Raw genomic sequence first — 16,704 nt, 5'->3', positions numbered from 1 at the left:
TGATATTATCTAATGTTATGTGCTACTTGGGTATCTAATGTTCTCAAATTTGGCTCTTTCCCAATTTTTTATTTTGTCATGTTCTCAATTTTAGTGAATCAATGTTTTGATATAAGATTTGCCAGGCTTCTATGTTTGAATACGTTACGATTTTCTTACTGGGGTATCTGAAAATTTAATATTTACTTGAATTATTACAAAAAAAAATATTTGGGATAAATCTATTTTCCTGAATCGTGTCTGGTAATACAGATGCATCAAAATTTTTTGGGATTAATTTATTTAACTAATTGGGAAAAATATGTCCCGATTGCTCTGGGTAATACCTGAGCTCAACGATTTTTGCTGGTAAATTAAACCAGAATTTTTTCTTTTACTTTTCCCTGGCCATAATAGAGCCAGAAGTTAATTATTAATTTTAGTTTCCTGATCAAAAATGAATCAGAAGGTATTCCTGGTCAAAGAAACCAGAAGATCAATTATGATTCCCTGGTCAAAGAACCAGATGATATATATGACATATATATATATAATAATAATTTAAAATAAATAAAAAAAAAAGATATATAATAATTCGGGTCAATTATTAAATAATTGAATTGTTTTGATGCTCTTTGAAGAAAGTCTTTTGCGTAACCTTTGAATATCCATATGTTAATAATTACTAAAGTACATAACTTTTACAATGTTACCTTCATTGTTAATGTTAAACTAATAATTAAGTCTCTTTTGAGGTTAAACATTTTTTTGCTTTGTTTGAGAACATTCTTTCATTTGTGTTGGAATAATATGTAATAATCATCAAATCTTTCATTATCAATAATACATTGATTAAGTAATCACTAATTTTATAAACGAACAAGTGATACAAAGTTGGTTCTTGTCTAACTTTTACAATTTTTTTCTAATGATTGTTAGGTCATGTTTTAGACATTTTTAACATTAGTAAACACGTAATTAAACTTTGAGGATGACACAAAAATTTCGAATGCCAATTTTTTTTCATTTTTTTTGATCCTTGCTCCTGTACAGTATTTTTTTTTCTTTTCTTATGTAATGAATAATGTTTTATTACATAACTTTTGGATTCTCAGAATGTAGTAAACGGCTACAGCTCTGTGTTTTAGATACAAAATTTTTTTGTATCTGTAGTGTTGATGATTTTAATTTTGTTTATGTCTGCTTGCAAGCACTTTTTGTTATTTTATGTTCATCAAACTGGTTTTATTCTTATGTTCATCAATTTTTTATTTTTTATGTTCATCAAGCATTTTTATATTTGTTCATAATATGTGAATTTATGAATTTTCATTTTTAAGCATACTTTATAGGCATTGTTTATGGACATTTTAAGTAATCATTAGTTACCAGTATTGGTAAGCAGCGTTTTTGATCCTTGTTTATAAATTTTGTCTATAGATAAATTTTGTTTTTGGTGTGTGTTTGTTATACATAGTTGTGTGTAGACTATGATTTCAACATACTTAGGTGATCAATTTTTTTAGTGAGAAAAATGTCTGTGATTTTTTTAAGGTGTAATTTCTAACTTAGTTTTTGCAGGTGTTAAGTTCAATGTTTTTGCCTAGGCGTTTCTATTAATTTAAGTCTTTTTTTTTTTTTTTTAATCTCTCTAAGTTTTAACTTGTTAATTTTTGTGCACTTAATTGATCTCACTAATGACTTTGATTTCTGAACCCATGCATAATTCATAGGTTGTATACTAATTTTTTTGTCGTTTTAACTCGGAATACTAAATTATCAGTCGTATTTGATTGGTTTTAATTTTTTTCAATAATTGAATTGTACAAAACTTTGTTGTACAAATTTTTTTTCATTCGTTTAAACTCGGAATACCATCAGTCTACAATGTGAGCCTGATTTGTTTTCATTTGTTTGCAATTCTCAATTTTTTTAATAAGCATAATTCAGCAAACAAAATCAATTTTTTTTCATTCCTTTTTATAAGGAACCATTTGAGTTAATGAATTACCTCATATTTTTTTTCACATTTATTGAGTGAGTTATCTATATACTCATTGAGTCACATTTTATCTCTGTAATTTTATTTTCTGTGGAGATAATTTTTTTAATGTCGAGTGCACTTTATTTTGACTATCGGGTAGGTCAAAAGTTTTTTTAGCAAAAGTTTTTAGCAAACAATTAAGATTGTTTTTGTTGTTGTTGTTTTTGTAAACAATTAAGATTTGTTGTTGTTTTTTTCAAACAATGAACATTGTGTTTTTTTACTTTTTAGCAAACAATTAACATTGTTTTCACTGTTTAGCAAACAATTAAGATTGTTTACTTTGAAATATTCAAGATCAGCTATGTACAGCTGTTACTGTCCGTTTTTGTGTTGTGATTGCTATTGTAACTATGTTGGGGCACAGCATTTCTACTTGAGACCAATTTACTGTCAAAATTTTTGAGATCGAATGTTATGTAACATCTGAATGTTCTGTTTAGGCTGATGTGGTGGACTGGAGCGGCAGGTTGTTAAATTATTAATTTTATTATTTTTAGTGGCAGGTTGTTAAATTGTTAATTTTAATGCTTTTCGGTTACGAATACTTTAGGCCTTTCTGCTAATTTTTTAATTTTAATTTAAAAAAAAAAAAAAAAAAAAAAAATTTCATTTCTTCAAAATTTTTTTTTCACCGGCTGTGGGTATAATGTGACATTAAGTCACAGCCTAATTTCTAAATATCCCGTTTTATTTAATCAAAATACTAATTTTTCGGCTTAATTTATAATTTTTGATTCAGTTTTTATTGTCTTCATCTTTTTTCTTCTCGCCCCTTAACGCGTTAGCGCAATGAGGACATTTTCCCCAGGAAGCTCCTTGCACATTCCTCAGACACTCCTTTTCGTGGAAAAAAAGCTGTCGGCGACCTTTGATGTCAACACATGTTTTTCGTTACTGTACGGTCGCCGTTAGTATTTAATTCTGCTTAAATTTAAGGGGTTAGTTAACTCAGTTCAGTTCGCTCCTTAAGCTAGATTCTTTTGGCTTTTTAGGAAGTTTAACTTCCACTTCTAGCTATTTCTTTAAATACCGCCCATTTCTGGGAGCAAAAAGCATTCGAGGTTTTGTCAACACCATCTTACGATCCCTTAACAGGGGTTTTTCATTTTCACCCCCTCCTCTCTTTGGAGAGACGGAGTTTTATTTTTGTTTAAATATATGGCGGTCATATTTCTCCGACCCTCTGCGGTTGCCTTCTGCGGGCTGTGATTGTTTTGTTTTTTTTCCTCGCCATGAACATTTAAGTGATTATTCGATACTCTGATTTTTCTCAGTCACCTCGCTCGCGTACTGAGCGTTTATTTTGCTTCGGTTTTCTCTCTGTTTGAGGGAAGGAACTTCACTCCTTTCTTAATGGCGTAATACCTGCCCGCCGACTCCCCAAGGATGCGGTTTTTTTCGACAAGAACGAAAATCAATCTATCACCATCGTAATTTTTTTGGATCGCCCTTCCAGAAGCGAAATGTTTATGTGTCGACTGCGACAACTGCCAGCCGCCACTGATGCTACTAGGAGATGAAAAGATGATCAATGTTGAAACATATGCCTTGTGACCCCTGACTGGACATACTTGTGATTCTGATGCCCCAACGATTTTTATTGATAAGAAGTGATCTGCAGTAATAAACTACAACAAAAAAAATGAACTCTGGACTTTTCCTTGTGTTTTTTTAAATTATTGCAGCTAAGCCAAATTGTGTGACGTCTCCCACCTGCAACAGGTATGTGAAAAATCATTACAAAGACATCTTGATTTCTAGTGTGTTTTCTTCTATGTTTTTTTATCTCTAAGGGTTATTGCATGATCGCATAAAAAATTTAATTGTATTTTTTAGTTTCGGCCAATCTTTAAATTTTAACAACCCAGCAACGAGCCAGTATATATTTTATGACAGTTACCTTTATAAGATATATGCAATACTCCCCCCTAATCACCCTACTTCCCTGCAAAAAAGAGTGAAGCGTACAGGGGAGTTTTTTGCTATTGTTTATAATGACATAACAAAGCTTCTTGCGAAAAAAAATCCTGTGTATTAATTCTTCCAAAGAAACACCTTCACTTTTTCTGTAATTCTTGGACAATTAGTAATAATTGAAAGTTATTTTTTGGCATAACAAGCAGGTCCAATTTTTATTTCGTTTTCTTTAATATTTAATAATCACCATGTATTATTAATAATAATTGGATTAACCGGCATAATAATTCCCTATACTAAGTTTTTTTAAGAGAAAAAAAATTATCCGGTGTTCACTGTGTACTGAAGCTTTTTTTTAACGTATGGGAAATTGTTCGATATTCCTTTCACTAATAAACAAAAAAAATTTTTATCAATCTTATTTTATTCATATCATTACTTCAAGTTTTTCTCAATTCTGCTTTATTTTAATCACACTGTTTAAAAGAAAAATAATGTAAGTTGCATATTAATAATAGTAGTTTTCTCCTAAATCCATTATAAGTTGCTAAATGAAGCATTTTCCGTAAAAACAATTTATTTTTGAATAATAAATAAATAGTTAATGATTACATTTAGAAAATTGAAAATTTACATCAAATATATACCGATAATTACATTATGAAATGCACATTTTTAATCTTATGCAAATGTGTATTTGATTTATAATTGCTTTACAAGTTGTATCAAGATGGATTAGAGCAAAGAATTTATAAATCTTAAATAAATAATCACTTTAAGTTATTTCAATGAATAATAAATATGCTTAGAAATGAAACAAAATCTTACTTCAAAGTGATCTTTTCATAACAAAGAAAAACCTTTTTTTTCTAAACATGCATTTACGTTGTTTTAAACTTATTTTCTAGAGGAATTGATAACTGACTAAAACAGAGATAAGTTATTTCCTTTGTCAAATATAGATAAGAAATCATGAGTGGGCAGCAAATTACACTAAATAAAAGAAATGCATTTAAATCAACAAACTGAATGATTTTCAACAATAAACAGAAATAATTCAATGCGCCAAAACATTTCAAACATTCAATGCTTTAAATGAAACGAATAAATTCCATGAAAACTGTAACGAAAAATTTATTTGAAAAGTTTAGATCTGTTTTTGATAGATAATTGACTTAGAAACGCCAACACGTTTCGAGTACGACGTCTATCGTCGATCTGACGCATGATATTTCAAATTCATACGCGTGGGTGGGTATGATGTTTTTAGGTAAAATAGATTTAGCAGAGTATAATAGACAAAAAATGCATACATTTTCTTTTCTTTTTTTTTAAAGAAATATTACTGAGTTGATCACTCACGAAAAATAATATTTCTTCATCAGCAAATCAATTTTTTTATGAAAAACAAATTCTATATTAACCGGCTCAATTGGACTTTATAAGTAATATCATAATAATAAAAATATCAGTTCATAGAATACCTTGTAAGTGCATACCAAACATTGGCCTAGCTGTAAGAAATTTTAGTGTATGTGAACGCCAAAAATGGTGCAACTACTTTACTCCAAAGTACGGTATAGTTTATCAACATACATAACTCGCGGATCTAGTGTTTCATTATCGAGTTAGAACTAGCTCAAATTCGATATCGGCCGTTATGCATAGTTCGATAGTTAAGCCTAGTTCGTTAAGCCTAAATTCGATACCGGTCATTAAGCCTAGTTCGAATTCGTGTTACGATAGTAAGAAAGAGGATAGAATTCATACATAATATAATCAGTTAATACAGTTCTCAGAGATTTTTAAATTAAAATATAATTATTCTTATTACACAAATAAAAGCATGCATACATATTTAAAGGTGATTTTTCATTTCAGTTTCAGGAATAATACACAATTTCCCAGGTTGTAAACCGACTATTCTCGATATTAAACATCTGATTTGTTTAATTCCTTCTAATTTAAGGAGGGCAATTTGCGTTTTCGGAAGTGAAAGGAATTCTGGTTCTTGTGCAAGAAAAAATGGTTTGGTGTAAAATAATTCAATGTTAAGTGTTTAGATTTAAATTATTACGCCCTTAAAATCGTATAGGAACTCTCGATTTGGTGTTCACGCACGCATTGTTGTGGGTTGCACCATAAACATTGTAACAGTCCATAAATATAACGTTTGAAGCACGCATAAGTAAGGAAAACAGATGAAGCTTTTTGTTTGAGCTTTACTTCTGAGTCTTTAGCACATACAATTTGAAATCTCAGATTGTGTCGGAATATATATTCGTATGTATGACAATTAGTTAATACTTAAGGAATAGTTAATACTTAAATATAAGGATTATGGAAGAAAAGCTCAAAGAATCGCAAATTTCAAATCCACGCTTATCGCTTTCAAAAACAGTAATTCCTGTAAAATTGGACCAATCTATTAGTGAAAAACTTATACGGAAAAGAACTGTTGCTGATAAACTCGATGAACAACAGGAAATCCTTCGTTCTAAATATAGGGACAAAGTTAAAAGCATTCAGATTATCAAAGACAGATTTCAGAAAAAAGAGGAAGAATTGCTGTATTCAATTCAACTAGTTGAAACTTATATACGAGAAATTCAATTGCTAAAACAAAACGCTGACGATATGTATGAAAATTTGGATTTAGAAAATCAGGAAATTAATCTCGAATTCTTCAAACTGGAGCGAGAAGTTAAAGGCATACTAGAACGAAATAGCATTACTCAGAAACAAATGGAAATATTTCGGTGTTATAAGGAACATCTGCAAAGCATAGCTTCAAGTATGATATAGCTTTAAACATTTGGCTTAATTCTTGTATACGCTACATGGGTGGATTTGGCGATATTTGAGGACAAAAAAGTTAGGCATCTGTTGTTACAGAATTGAAAAAATTCTGTGGGTTATTCTCTTTTTTTGGTGGGTTATGCATTTTTCTGTCACCAAAAAATTTAGACCCCATCAACTTTTTTATATTTTTACTTTATTTATTTTTTAAATACATAAAAATAAATAAAATAAAATAATTAAAATAAATAAAAATTAAATTCTATAAAAATTAGATAAAATAAAAATTAAATGTAATGCTTTTTTTTTTTAATACATGAATTTCTATGCATCCGTCTAACCAAAAAGCATTATTTTTTATATATATGCTTTTTTACGGTACGTTAATGTATTTGTCATTTTCTGGTTACGATTTTCTGTTTTTGCCTCCGCACTAATTTTTGGCGACCATCGTAAGAACTTCATTTCAACGGCGGCAACAGTTTAGCGAGAAGAATTTGGCATTGACGACATTTTTCGAAATTACGCCAAGCGTGTAACGTGTATTATGATTTTATCAAACTTTTTTTTTAAAAAAGAGACATTTCCTAAGTTATTTTTCTAGTATCGTAATTTTATTTTATAAATTGCATTTTGACGTTATTATTATTAAGTAATATTTAAAATGTCTATATCAGAAGGCGAAAGTAAAATAAGCAGATGTTTTTTCCGACAAAATGCTAATATATTACTGTATGGCTTCGCCCCGATATTAAAAAGAAATTCCAAAAACAAGTAAGGAAAGCGAGTTTAAAAAAAATATTTAACGTGGACTAATAATAAAAAGAAAAATTGTATAATGCTAAACAATGTACTAAATTATATTAGATGAAGAAAAAACAAGATTCTACGATTAGGCTAGTAATATGAATATATTTACAAGCCAAATTCAATAAAGCAAACTCTCTTTGTACAGAATGATACGGATTTGTTTGACGAAAAATCGAACGAATCTAATTAGTTACAAATACTTAGTGAAAAGGTGTGTAAACTTAGTTACAAAAAATTATTGTAAGACTTTATAATTTTATTAAACCTTTTTGGTTTTGTTAAAAATCACCAAGCCCAATAATATCATTTTATGAATTCCTGTTGTAACTACTTTAGCGAGAAACAAGCTATAATAAACCAATCAGCTATAACAACAGTTAACAGCTTTAAAAATCGGGGTCCGGCCGATTACTTTCTGTAAAAAGCAACAGTTCGAAAACAACAGCTGTAACCTTTCGTATAATTCTTACTTTATACTATTTTTCAGAAGTTTCTCAGTTTAATTGCAATGATGTAAGGAATTCTGAGTCAGCAAATTAAGTAAAATAAAATAAAATGTGCAAATGTAAACAAATAAAATGTACAAAGAAATATGAAAAGAAATCCTTTAACACATTTTTCTGAAATATTTTTTTAAACTGAGTAGTAGCAATACGTTGCTTATGTATAACTAAAGCTGCACTGTGGGCTATAGCACTATGCACTATGGGCTTCATCCTAATTTTGTTCCTCTGTAGAGGGGATTGTTCCCCACCTTTGTAGCCCGGTGACTTGAGCGCGTGGTCGAATACTGTACAATAGAATTTATTTAGCAAAAACTGATTCCGTGCACCTTAGTTCCCTTCGCGGGCTGATCAAATTAGTCACCCACCCGCATTAGTAAGTACATTTCGAATTAGTAAGGGTAATCAGTTTTTTTTTAAACTTAAAAATCCAACAAAGAAGTTGCAATGAAATTTGCGAGGGATAACTAGTGTGTTGCGTTCATTTTTTTTTATTTCCGAACGCGTATTTCAGGTATATGTCTTTCAGTGATCGTTGCTTGAATTAACGAAACGAATGGATATTTGAATTAACGAATCGTAGCTCGAATTCAAATTTTGCACTCAAAAAAGGTTTAAAAAGTTATTCCAAATATTGATGAAAAGTGACGAAAACTGGTTTATTCCTAGGTCTCTTGATCTTTATTGGTTTATTGCTGGGTAACATGCTACTTATATTTTAGTAGTTATTTAAATTTTGTTCTATAGTTTACCAGGTATTCCTGTACATGTTAATTTTTGAGCATATATGTAGCAGAATATTAAATATGTCAGAAATATACCTATTTATTATTACATCTTAGTTATCGAAATTAGACTTTTTAACGTATTTCCAAATAAAAGCTTCCTTTTTTTTTTTCCTTTTTTTTAATCTTTTAGATTTTTGACACTTAAAATAAGAAGAATATGCGCAGTTAGGAAAATATAATCTAACAATTTAGGCATGTGAGCGATCAGAATTTTGATTTTTAGCTATATCGCACCATTAAATTTACGCACATCAAAATATTTTTTTACACACAATTATAAAATTCATTTATTTTTTATTAATTTATCCACTACAATATTTTTAGGGATTCCAAATTTCATTAAGATAATGTTAAAAAAAATCGCTTGAAAATTTCTTATGTGTAATTAAAAGTTTTAATTAATACTATGCAAAGTTTGATTAATATATAAGTTTGCATTAAATTTTTTTTTTATTTAATGAAGTTTAATGATTTAGCTACACTGCTCTTTTCCTAAAAGAATTTTTGCAGTCATTACTTATAAAATTATAATTTGATTTAGCGTAGAATTAGTTCTTTATTATTCCGGTCTAATTTACATTTATTGATAGGGAATTAATAGTTTTAAACATAAATAAAGATTATCATTAAATATTTTCATCGATGATTTTATAAAACACGATAAAATATACGGAAAGCTTCTTAATTAATATTATAGATGGCAGCACCTACATTGACATCTAATTTAAAAAATAAACGCAAATCTCACCCCTTCCAAAATTCAGTTTATTAATACAAAACAAACATTAAAAAATAAAATGAAAAAATCTACACGTGCATTGCATCGATATTTTAAAAATTTCTGCACGTGCATTGCATCTAATATCTGAAAATTTCGTGACATTTTTTTTTATAAACATTCGGAATGATAAGTTTTTCCTATCAGCTTTTGAAATTTCCTCTTGAAAATGAATTATTCTGGGTCCCAAATTTTTGACAAGATATTAATTGAAATAAATATGTTTTTGTTTTACTTTTCCTAATTTCATTAATTAAAATTAGCAAATTAATGTTTTTTTTTTTCTTTCTGTTTTTTCCTTTTAAATTTTTATTGTTCCTATTATTTCATTGTAAATTATTTTTTCATTTCTATATTTTATATGTGTTATAGGCAATGTAATTATTTAGGTCAGTATTCACAATGCTTAGTTATTATGAATAATGACCACTAAAATTGGGCAATTTGATAAATTTGAATTACTTTACGATAATTTCTCACATTGCCCGGTCATTATAAATACCGCTTTTATTTCTTTGGGCACTTTGATTAATTGACAGCAATGGGACAACCACGTGCGTGTGGTGTGATTCTGGCTAGCCAATGTCCACCGGTGAATGTTGACAATCAAATTAGTTTAATTGTCAACATTGGTGAATGTCCGAAATATTTATTACATCCAATTTGATACTAATTTATTCGTGGATATAATTACATTTATTCGATACTTTAATACTTACTGACGATAGATTAGAACAAACATCAGTGATTGGAGTAGCGGGCAAATATATACCGGGCAATGGCACTTGACTTTAAAAAAAATATCAGTGTAGGGTATACCGGGCAGTGGCACTTGCCCTTAAAAAAACATCAGTGTAGGGTATACCGGGCAAATGTATACCGGGCAGAGGCACTTGACCTTAAAAAAATATCAGTGTAGGGTATAGCGGGCAAATGTATACCGGTCAGTGGCACTTGACCTTAAAAAAACATCAGTGTAGGGTATACCGGGCAGTGGCACTTGACCTTAAAAAAACATCAGTGTAGGGTATACCGGGCAAATGTATACCGGGCAGTGGCACTGAACCTTAAAAAACATCAATGTATGGTATACCGGGCAAATGTATACCGGGCAATGGCACTTGACCTTAAAAAAACATCAGTGTAGGATATACCGGGCAAATGTATACCGGGCAATGGCACTTAACCAGACCTAGTATGACTAGACCTTTGGTAAATGTCCGAAATATATACTAGGTCTAGTGCCACTTTTGCTATAGCTTAAATATTTAAAAAAAATTAAACAAAGCGTTTGAATCAATTTTAAACTGATATCGAAATTATTGCCTTAAAATTAAAAAAAAATAATAATAAAAACTGCGCCAGATAAGAGTAATTGAAGTAGTTGCTTCATACAGCGCATGTGCGGAGAAAAATTTTTAAAAAAAATTATCCAGGTGCATCTAAAAGTGGATGAATATCCCAAGACACCCTGTGGCTGTGTGTGACACAAATTGCTCACTTGACTTTTAACATTATACATAATGACCGGGCAATGTAATAATTGCAACATAATTTATCATTTTGTCATATCCTTTTGGTCACTTTTTAAATTGCCCGGGCATTATAAACAATGCCCAATTATTTGCATTGCCCGTGACATATGCACTACATTTGTGGTCCTTAAAAACGAAAAATTTTGCATTTAAAAACCACGACCATTTAAAGATGTTTGAATAAGCTTTTAATATTTTGATTTATTTGACGTTTTTTTTGTTGTTTTTTTTTTTGTTTGTGTGTGTGCTATCCCCCAAAAATGTTATTTTGAAGATTTTATTTCATTTTTTTTTTCAGAAAAGTGTTAAAAAGTTACAATATAATGTTTTTTTTTCGGGAGGAAGGAATAAATACACGAAAGAGATTTGTGTGAAACCTTTTTAAAAAATGACACCCTGTTTTTACAACATTTATATTCAAAAACGATCATTAAAATAACAAGCAAAGTCTGTGAATCAGTTTCGGAAAAGGAGTTGCTTTTTCCGAAAACAAACTTCCCATAACCACTGCCACTGTTTTTACACAACCTATAACATTATTATAATATTTTTATTTCTTATTTATTTTAACAATTAACTATTCACTATTATCAGTATCATATAACAATAACCATATATCGATAACCAATGCAATCTATTTGCTATAATTAACTATTTGCTTTAGTGATTAACTATTTGCTATTATCAGTAAAAATATGCTTTCAAAATGATTGCTTATTTGGTGGTGACTCTGTGTAGCTAATATTCTAAAAATACTACATTCTAAAAATACAGAGTGTTTTATGAAAACTGCTCTTAATGTGTATTTTTAGAATTCTCATAACGCATTTATAAATAATCTCTATAGAGGGACGAAACGGCCTGTACGCGGTCTGTGCTTAGAGACATTTGTATATATCTTGACATTTATATTCATGAAGTGAACATCTGTAATAAAAATATGCGTTTGTATGTTTTGTTTGTTAGTTTGTTTTGTTTGTATGTTTGGTTTATTTGTTTGTTTGCTTGTTTTGTTTTGTTTCACTTTGTTTTGTTTTGTTTGTTTGCTTGTTTTGTTTTGTGTCACTTTGCTTTGTTTTGTTTGTTTGTTTGTTTGTTTGTTTGTTTGTTTGTTTGTTTGTTTGTTTGTTTGTTTGTTTGTTTGTTTGTTTGTTTGTTTGTTTGCTTGCTTGCTTGCTTGCTTTGCTGGCTTTGCTTGCTTGCTTGCTTGCTTGCTTGCTGGCTCGCTCGCTCGTTCGTTCGTTCGTACGTTCGTATGTCTGTCTGTCTGTCTGTCTGTCTGCCTGCCTGCCTGCCTGCCTGCCTGCCTGCCTGCCTGCTTGCTTGCTTGTTTGTTTGTTTGTTTGTTTGTTTGTTTGTTTGTTTGCTTGCTTGCTTGCTTGCTTGCTTGCTTGCTTGCTTGCTTGCTTGCTTGCTTGCTTGCTTGCTTGCTTGCTTGCTTGCTTGCTTGTTTGTTTATTGGTTTGTTTGTTTGTTTGTTTGTTTGTTTATTGGTTTGCGTGTTTGTTTGTTTTAATTATTGACTGATTTTTCTAAATGCAGTATATTGTGATTCAGATCTTCCTGGGTATAAAAATGCCAAAGAGTTAGTGAATTATTATCTAGTCTTGAAGATGCTTCGAAATGATTTGCTGGAGAAAGAGAAAAATTACCACGACGAAGAAAAGAAGCTTGTCACTGATCGGGAGAGGTTGGCCGAAGAAGCTAAACTCTATCCCTTGAAGATTTTAGAAAAAGAGAATGTCATGTATGATCTCCGCACAACGATCAAAGATATTAATGACAAATCAATTGATTTGGAGCAAGAGGTCAGTAAACAAAGAACGATTTTTTTTTGACGTAGTTAACTTTTAAAATCGTGCGTAAGGTACGATACAATTACCAAATTTTACTACATCTACCAAATTTTATCACACATTATAAAATTATATTTTATCGTTAATTCTTTTAAAATCATTACTAAAGCACTTCGGTAAAAATTAACGAAATTTTTGGTGCTCCATACAGCCAGAATCACGATATATTTTTTATCCAATTCTTTTGACCATACTTTAAGTTTTTACCATACTTTTCTCAGTGTACCCTTTAAGGATGCCAAACATTTATTTATGTTTTTAGTTGGATCAGATTCTGGCAGAAAACGTGAAGGATGATATAGAATGGCATGATACAGATAGATGGATTGAGAAAATGTACAGAATGATTCAACAACGAATCCCATTTATAGCTGATGATACAAAAGAGCCTGATTATGCATTAGAGCAACTCGATAAAATAAAAGAGTTTGTTTCAATGGCTACAGAAATTATTAACAGATTGAAACTGAAAAAACAGATATGATTAGTTATCTATTAACTCGTTTTAAATATTCCTTTGTATTATCCATTTGAATAACACTGACAGAAAATTCCTTTTCTGGGAAATGATTGAGCTAATAGATAAGTATTTTTTTAATTAAAAAATTCTTGACATATGCTTTAACTTCTGTGGTTTAAAATAAATTATTTTGAATTAAACACAGTTTTATTTTACTTTTACAGACCTGTTCTCTTCTATGTTTATTTCAATATCCGTTCGATTTCGGTTTAAATCATACTTAAATCATATTTAAATCATACTTCCTGAGCAACTGAATTTTATATATACGAATTTTTCCGAAATTCGATTTCTGACAAACTATTCGACCGCGTATTCGCTCAAATTTTGTATTTCGCCATGTACAATTACATTCTTTAAAATTATGTAAAAAATTCTATGGCCTACAATTTAAATTTTTTTCTACTATTATTAAATAAAATAATTGTAAATATTTGTTAAAATGTATCCTTTGCTTGTAATTATCTTTGAAAAACGAATTTTATAATTGTGTGTAATTTTTTTTTAATTCGCTGAAGAAGTTCTCGAGATATGGTGAATTACGCAAAAAGCAAAATTAATATTAAGGATTCCAAGCTTTGGATCGCTCTCCTGACTGAACTATGGGGACATAATTTCCCAGGTACCCCTTTATTTTGGCAGTCAGAAACCTAATTCAGTCGTCGAAAAAAAGGTAGGTTTATTCAGGGAAAATACGTTTTTGTGTCCGATTTCGTAATTTAAAATATCGTCTGCACCAATTAATTAACATATTTGAGGTCAACCCTTCGAACCAATAAGAATGAGTTCAAAAACGTGAAGATCGATCATTATATCAAAAGTTATTCAGGGTGGTTCGTTTTTTTTAGCGCACTGTGCTACAAGTACTGATTGTTTCGGTTATCTGCTGAAATATATGCCATCACCAACTGTAAGTTTAACTGTCGAATTATTTCAGAAAATTAAGTAACTAAAGTTATAAAGAATACGCATCGTTTTTTTTTAATTTTTGGTTGCTATATATTTTATTTCGATAAGCATTAAACATTTTGTATATATATATGAAAATAAAACCACCTTCAGACAGATATGTAAGGAACTTTCAGGATTTTGAAAACAATTGTAACCAAAAGCATTAATAGAATGCATTAGCAATATTTCAGTTATCATAATATAAACATGAGATATGGTATGTAAATACGAGAGTAATAGGAAAAAATATTATTTTAAAAGTAATTTAAGAAGGCGGGGAACATTATTGATTTCACTGATCAATTCTATCAGTAGTCATAAAAGTAATCTTTCAGTCAGTTTAAAAAAGAAGAAAAACCTATTTGATCGAAATGAAATAAAGTTCCATAACAAGTTGTATAAATAAAAATAAAAAAAAATTGCAATTTTGTTTCAATTCCACGTCCAATTATCTGACATGTTTAAAGCTCGTAGAATTGAGAATAAATAATTATTATATTTTCAATTACAGAAACTAGTTGATTATTCCCAACTAGTAATTATTTATACACATATGTTATGATAGAAAAAGAGAGAATATTAAAAGAAAAAAGTTTTTCTGAAATGACTTTTACAACGGTTGATATATTTTCTTAACAAAACAATGTATATTATTGGATCGATTTACACAATGCATCTACAATCATTGGCTTTATTGTTTATTCTAGTTCGTTCGGTATCCTTTCATTGTTGACCTGAAAAAATGTTCTAATCCAGGGTTTAAATCTTAATAAATAATGACTTTTTCCATTATTGACTGAAAAGTAAATATTTTCGAAAAAAAAGTTGCAAGTGAAATATACATCCAGTAGCGTTCTTAACTTGGAAATAAAAAAGTTTTTCATACTTATGTAACTAACAATGCACAATGCACAAGAAAAAAAACCATTATGATTAAAAAATTTTATCTTTGTTATGCGAAACAAATGAAAAACATTTTTTATTCATAATAAAAATCTGTAACTTTGACGAAGACATTGAACATGAAATATGTTGTGACCACTGAAGAATACAAAAATGAATGCTTAATTTAGTTTAATGAAATTTAATTTTTAAATGATAGGAAATTGTGTTATGAATTTATATGATCCACGAATGTAAAGCATCAAAGATTTGACAAAGTAAGTTTACCCTCAATTTATGAAATTTTAAATTTTTTAAAACTATAATTCAAAACATTTATCTCGAATTAAACATTAAGACATACTTCAAATGCTCAGATAAAAGAATAAAGTAGAATAAGTAGATTCTTTATCACGAAGGAAGTGATCCTTAAACATTTAGACGCACTTCAAATGCCCAGATAAAAAGAATAAAGTAGAATAAGTAGATTCCTTAACATGAAGGAAGTGATCCTTAAACATTTAGACGCACTTCAAATGCCCAGATAAAGGAATAAAGTAGAATAAGTAGATTCTTTATAATGAAGGATGTGTTCCTTAAACATTTAGACGCATTTCAAATGCTCGGATAAAAGAATAAAGTTGAATAAGTAGATTCTTTATCACGAAGAAAGTGGTCCTTAAACATCTAGACGCACTTCAAATGCCCAGATAAAAAGAATAAAGTAGAATAAGTAGATTCTTTAACATGAAGGAAGTGATCCTTAAACATTTAGACGCACTTCAAATGCCCAGATAAAGGAATAAAGTAGAATAAGTAGATTCTTTATAATGAAGGAAGTGTTCCTTAAACATTTAGACGCATTTCAAATGCTCGGATAAAAGAATAAAGTTGAATAAGTAGATTCTTTATCACGAAGAAAGTGGTCCTTAAACATTCAGACGCACTTCAAATGCTCAGATAAAAGAATAAAGTAGAATCTTTATCACGAAGGAAGTGATCCATAAACATCTAGACGCACTTCAAATGCCCAGATAAAGGAATAAAGTAGAATAAGTAGATTCTTTATAATGAAGGAAGTGTTCCTTAAACATTTAGACGCATTTCAAATGCTCGGATAAAAGAATAAAGTTGAATAAGTATATTCTTTATGACAAAGGAAATGATTCTTAAAAATTTAGACTCATTTCAAATGTTCAGATAAAAGAATAAAGTAGAATAAGTAGATTCTTTATCACGAAGGAAGTGATCCTTAAACATTTAGACGCACTTCAAATGCCCAGATAAAAAGACTAAAGTAGAATAAGTAGATTCCTTATGACAAAGGAACTGGTCCTTA

General features: G+C 29.6%; 2 protein-coding genes and 1 long non-coding RNA gene across 5 annotated transcripts in view; 2 read left to right on the top strand and 1 right to left on the bottom strand.

The window, feature by feature from the left end:
• The window catches only part of LOC107456036 (protein SSUH2 homolog), a 37,175-nt gene extending 32,109 nt beyond the window's left edge, over nt 1–5,066 (bottom strand). The window contains exon 1 of one of the 2 annotated variants that reach the window (XM_087165547.1): nt 4,772–5,066. The gene's annotated coding sequence lies outside the window, so the exon portion shown is untranslated. The remainder of the gene's footprint in view (nt 1–4,771) is intronic. The other variant, XM_087165546.1, reaches the window with a different exon arrangement.
• Nucleotides 61–3,673, top strand: LOC147807689 (uncharacterized). The gene is made up of 2 exons (XR_015434553.1): nt 61–2,492; nt 2,530–3,673. It is a non-coding gene; the product is annotated as an uncharacterized LOC147807689 (long non-coding RNA).
• Nucleotides 5,067–6,082: 1,016 nt separating the features above from the next.
• On the top strand, nt 6,083–13,668 carry LOC107456044 (uncharacterized). 2 transcript variants are annotated; one of them, XM_071179313.2, is made up of 3 exons: nt 6,083–6,737; nt 12,714–12,964; nt 13,275–13,668. In XM_071179313.2, the coding sequence occupies exons 1-3, from the start codon at nt 6,284–6,286 to the stop codon at nt 13,494–13,496; spliced, it is 927 nt and encodes a 308-aa protein (XP_071035414.2). In that variant the 5' UTR covers nt 6,083–6,283; the 3' UTR covers nt 13,497–13,668. The 2 variants fall into 2 exon arrangements, with proteins under 2 accessions (XP_071035414.2, XP_071035413.2); XM_071179312.2 differs by having other exon boundaries at nt 12,699–12,964; nt 13,275–13,637.
• The last annotated feature ends 3,036 nt before the right edge of the window (nt 13,669–16,704 follow it).

The sequence above is a fragment of the Parasteatoda tepidariorum genome, chromosome 6, assembly GCF_982258835.1.
Source record: "Parasteatoda tepidariorum strain Cologne lab strain chromosome 6, Ptep-v5.0, whole genome shotgun sequence".
NCBI classification, from domain to species: Eukaryota; Metazoa; Arthropoda; class Arachnida; order Araneae; family Theridiidae; genus Parasteatoda; species Parasteatoda tepidariorum.
This window is presented reverse-complemented; position numbering and strand designations above follow the sequence as displayed.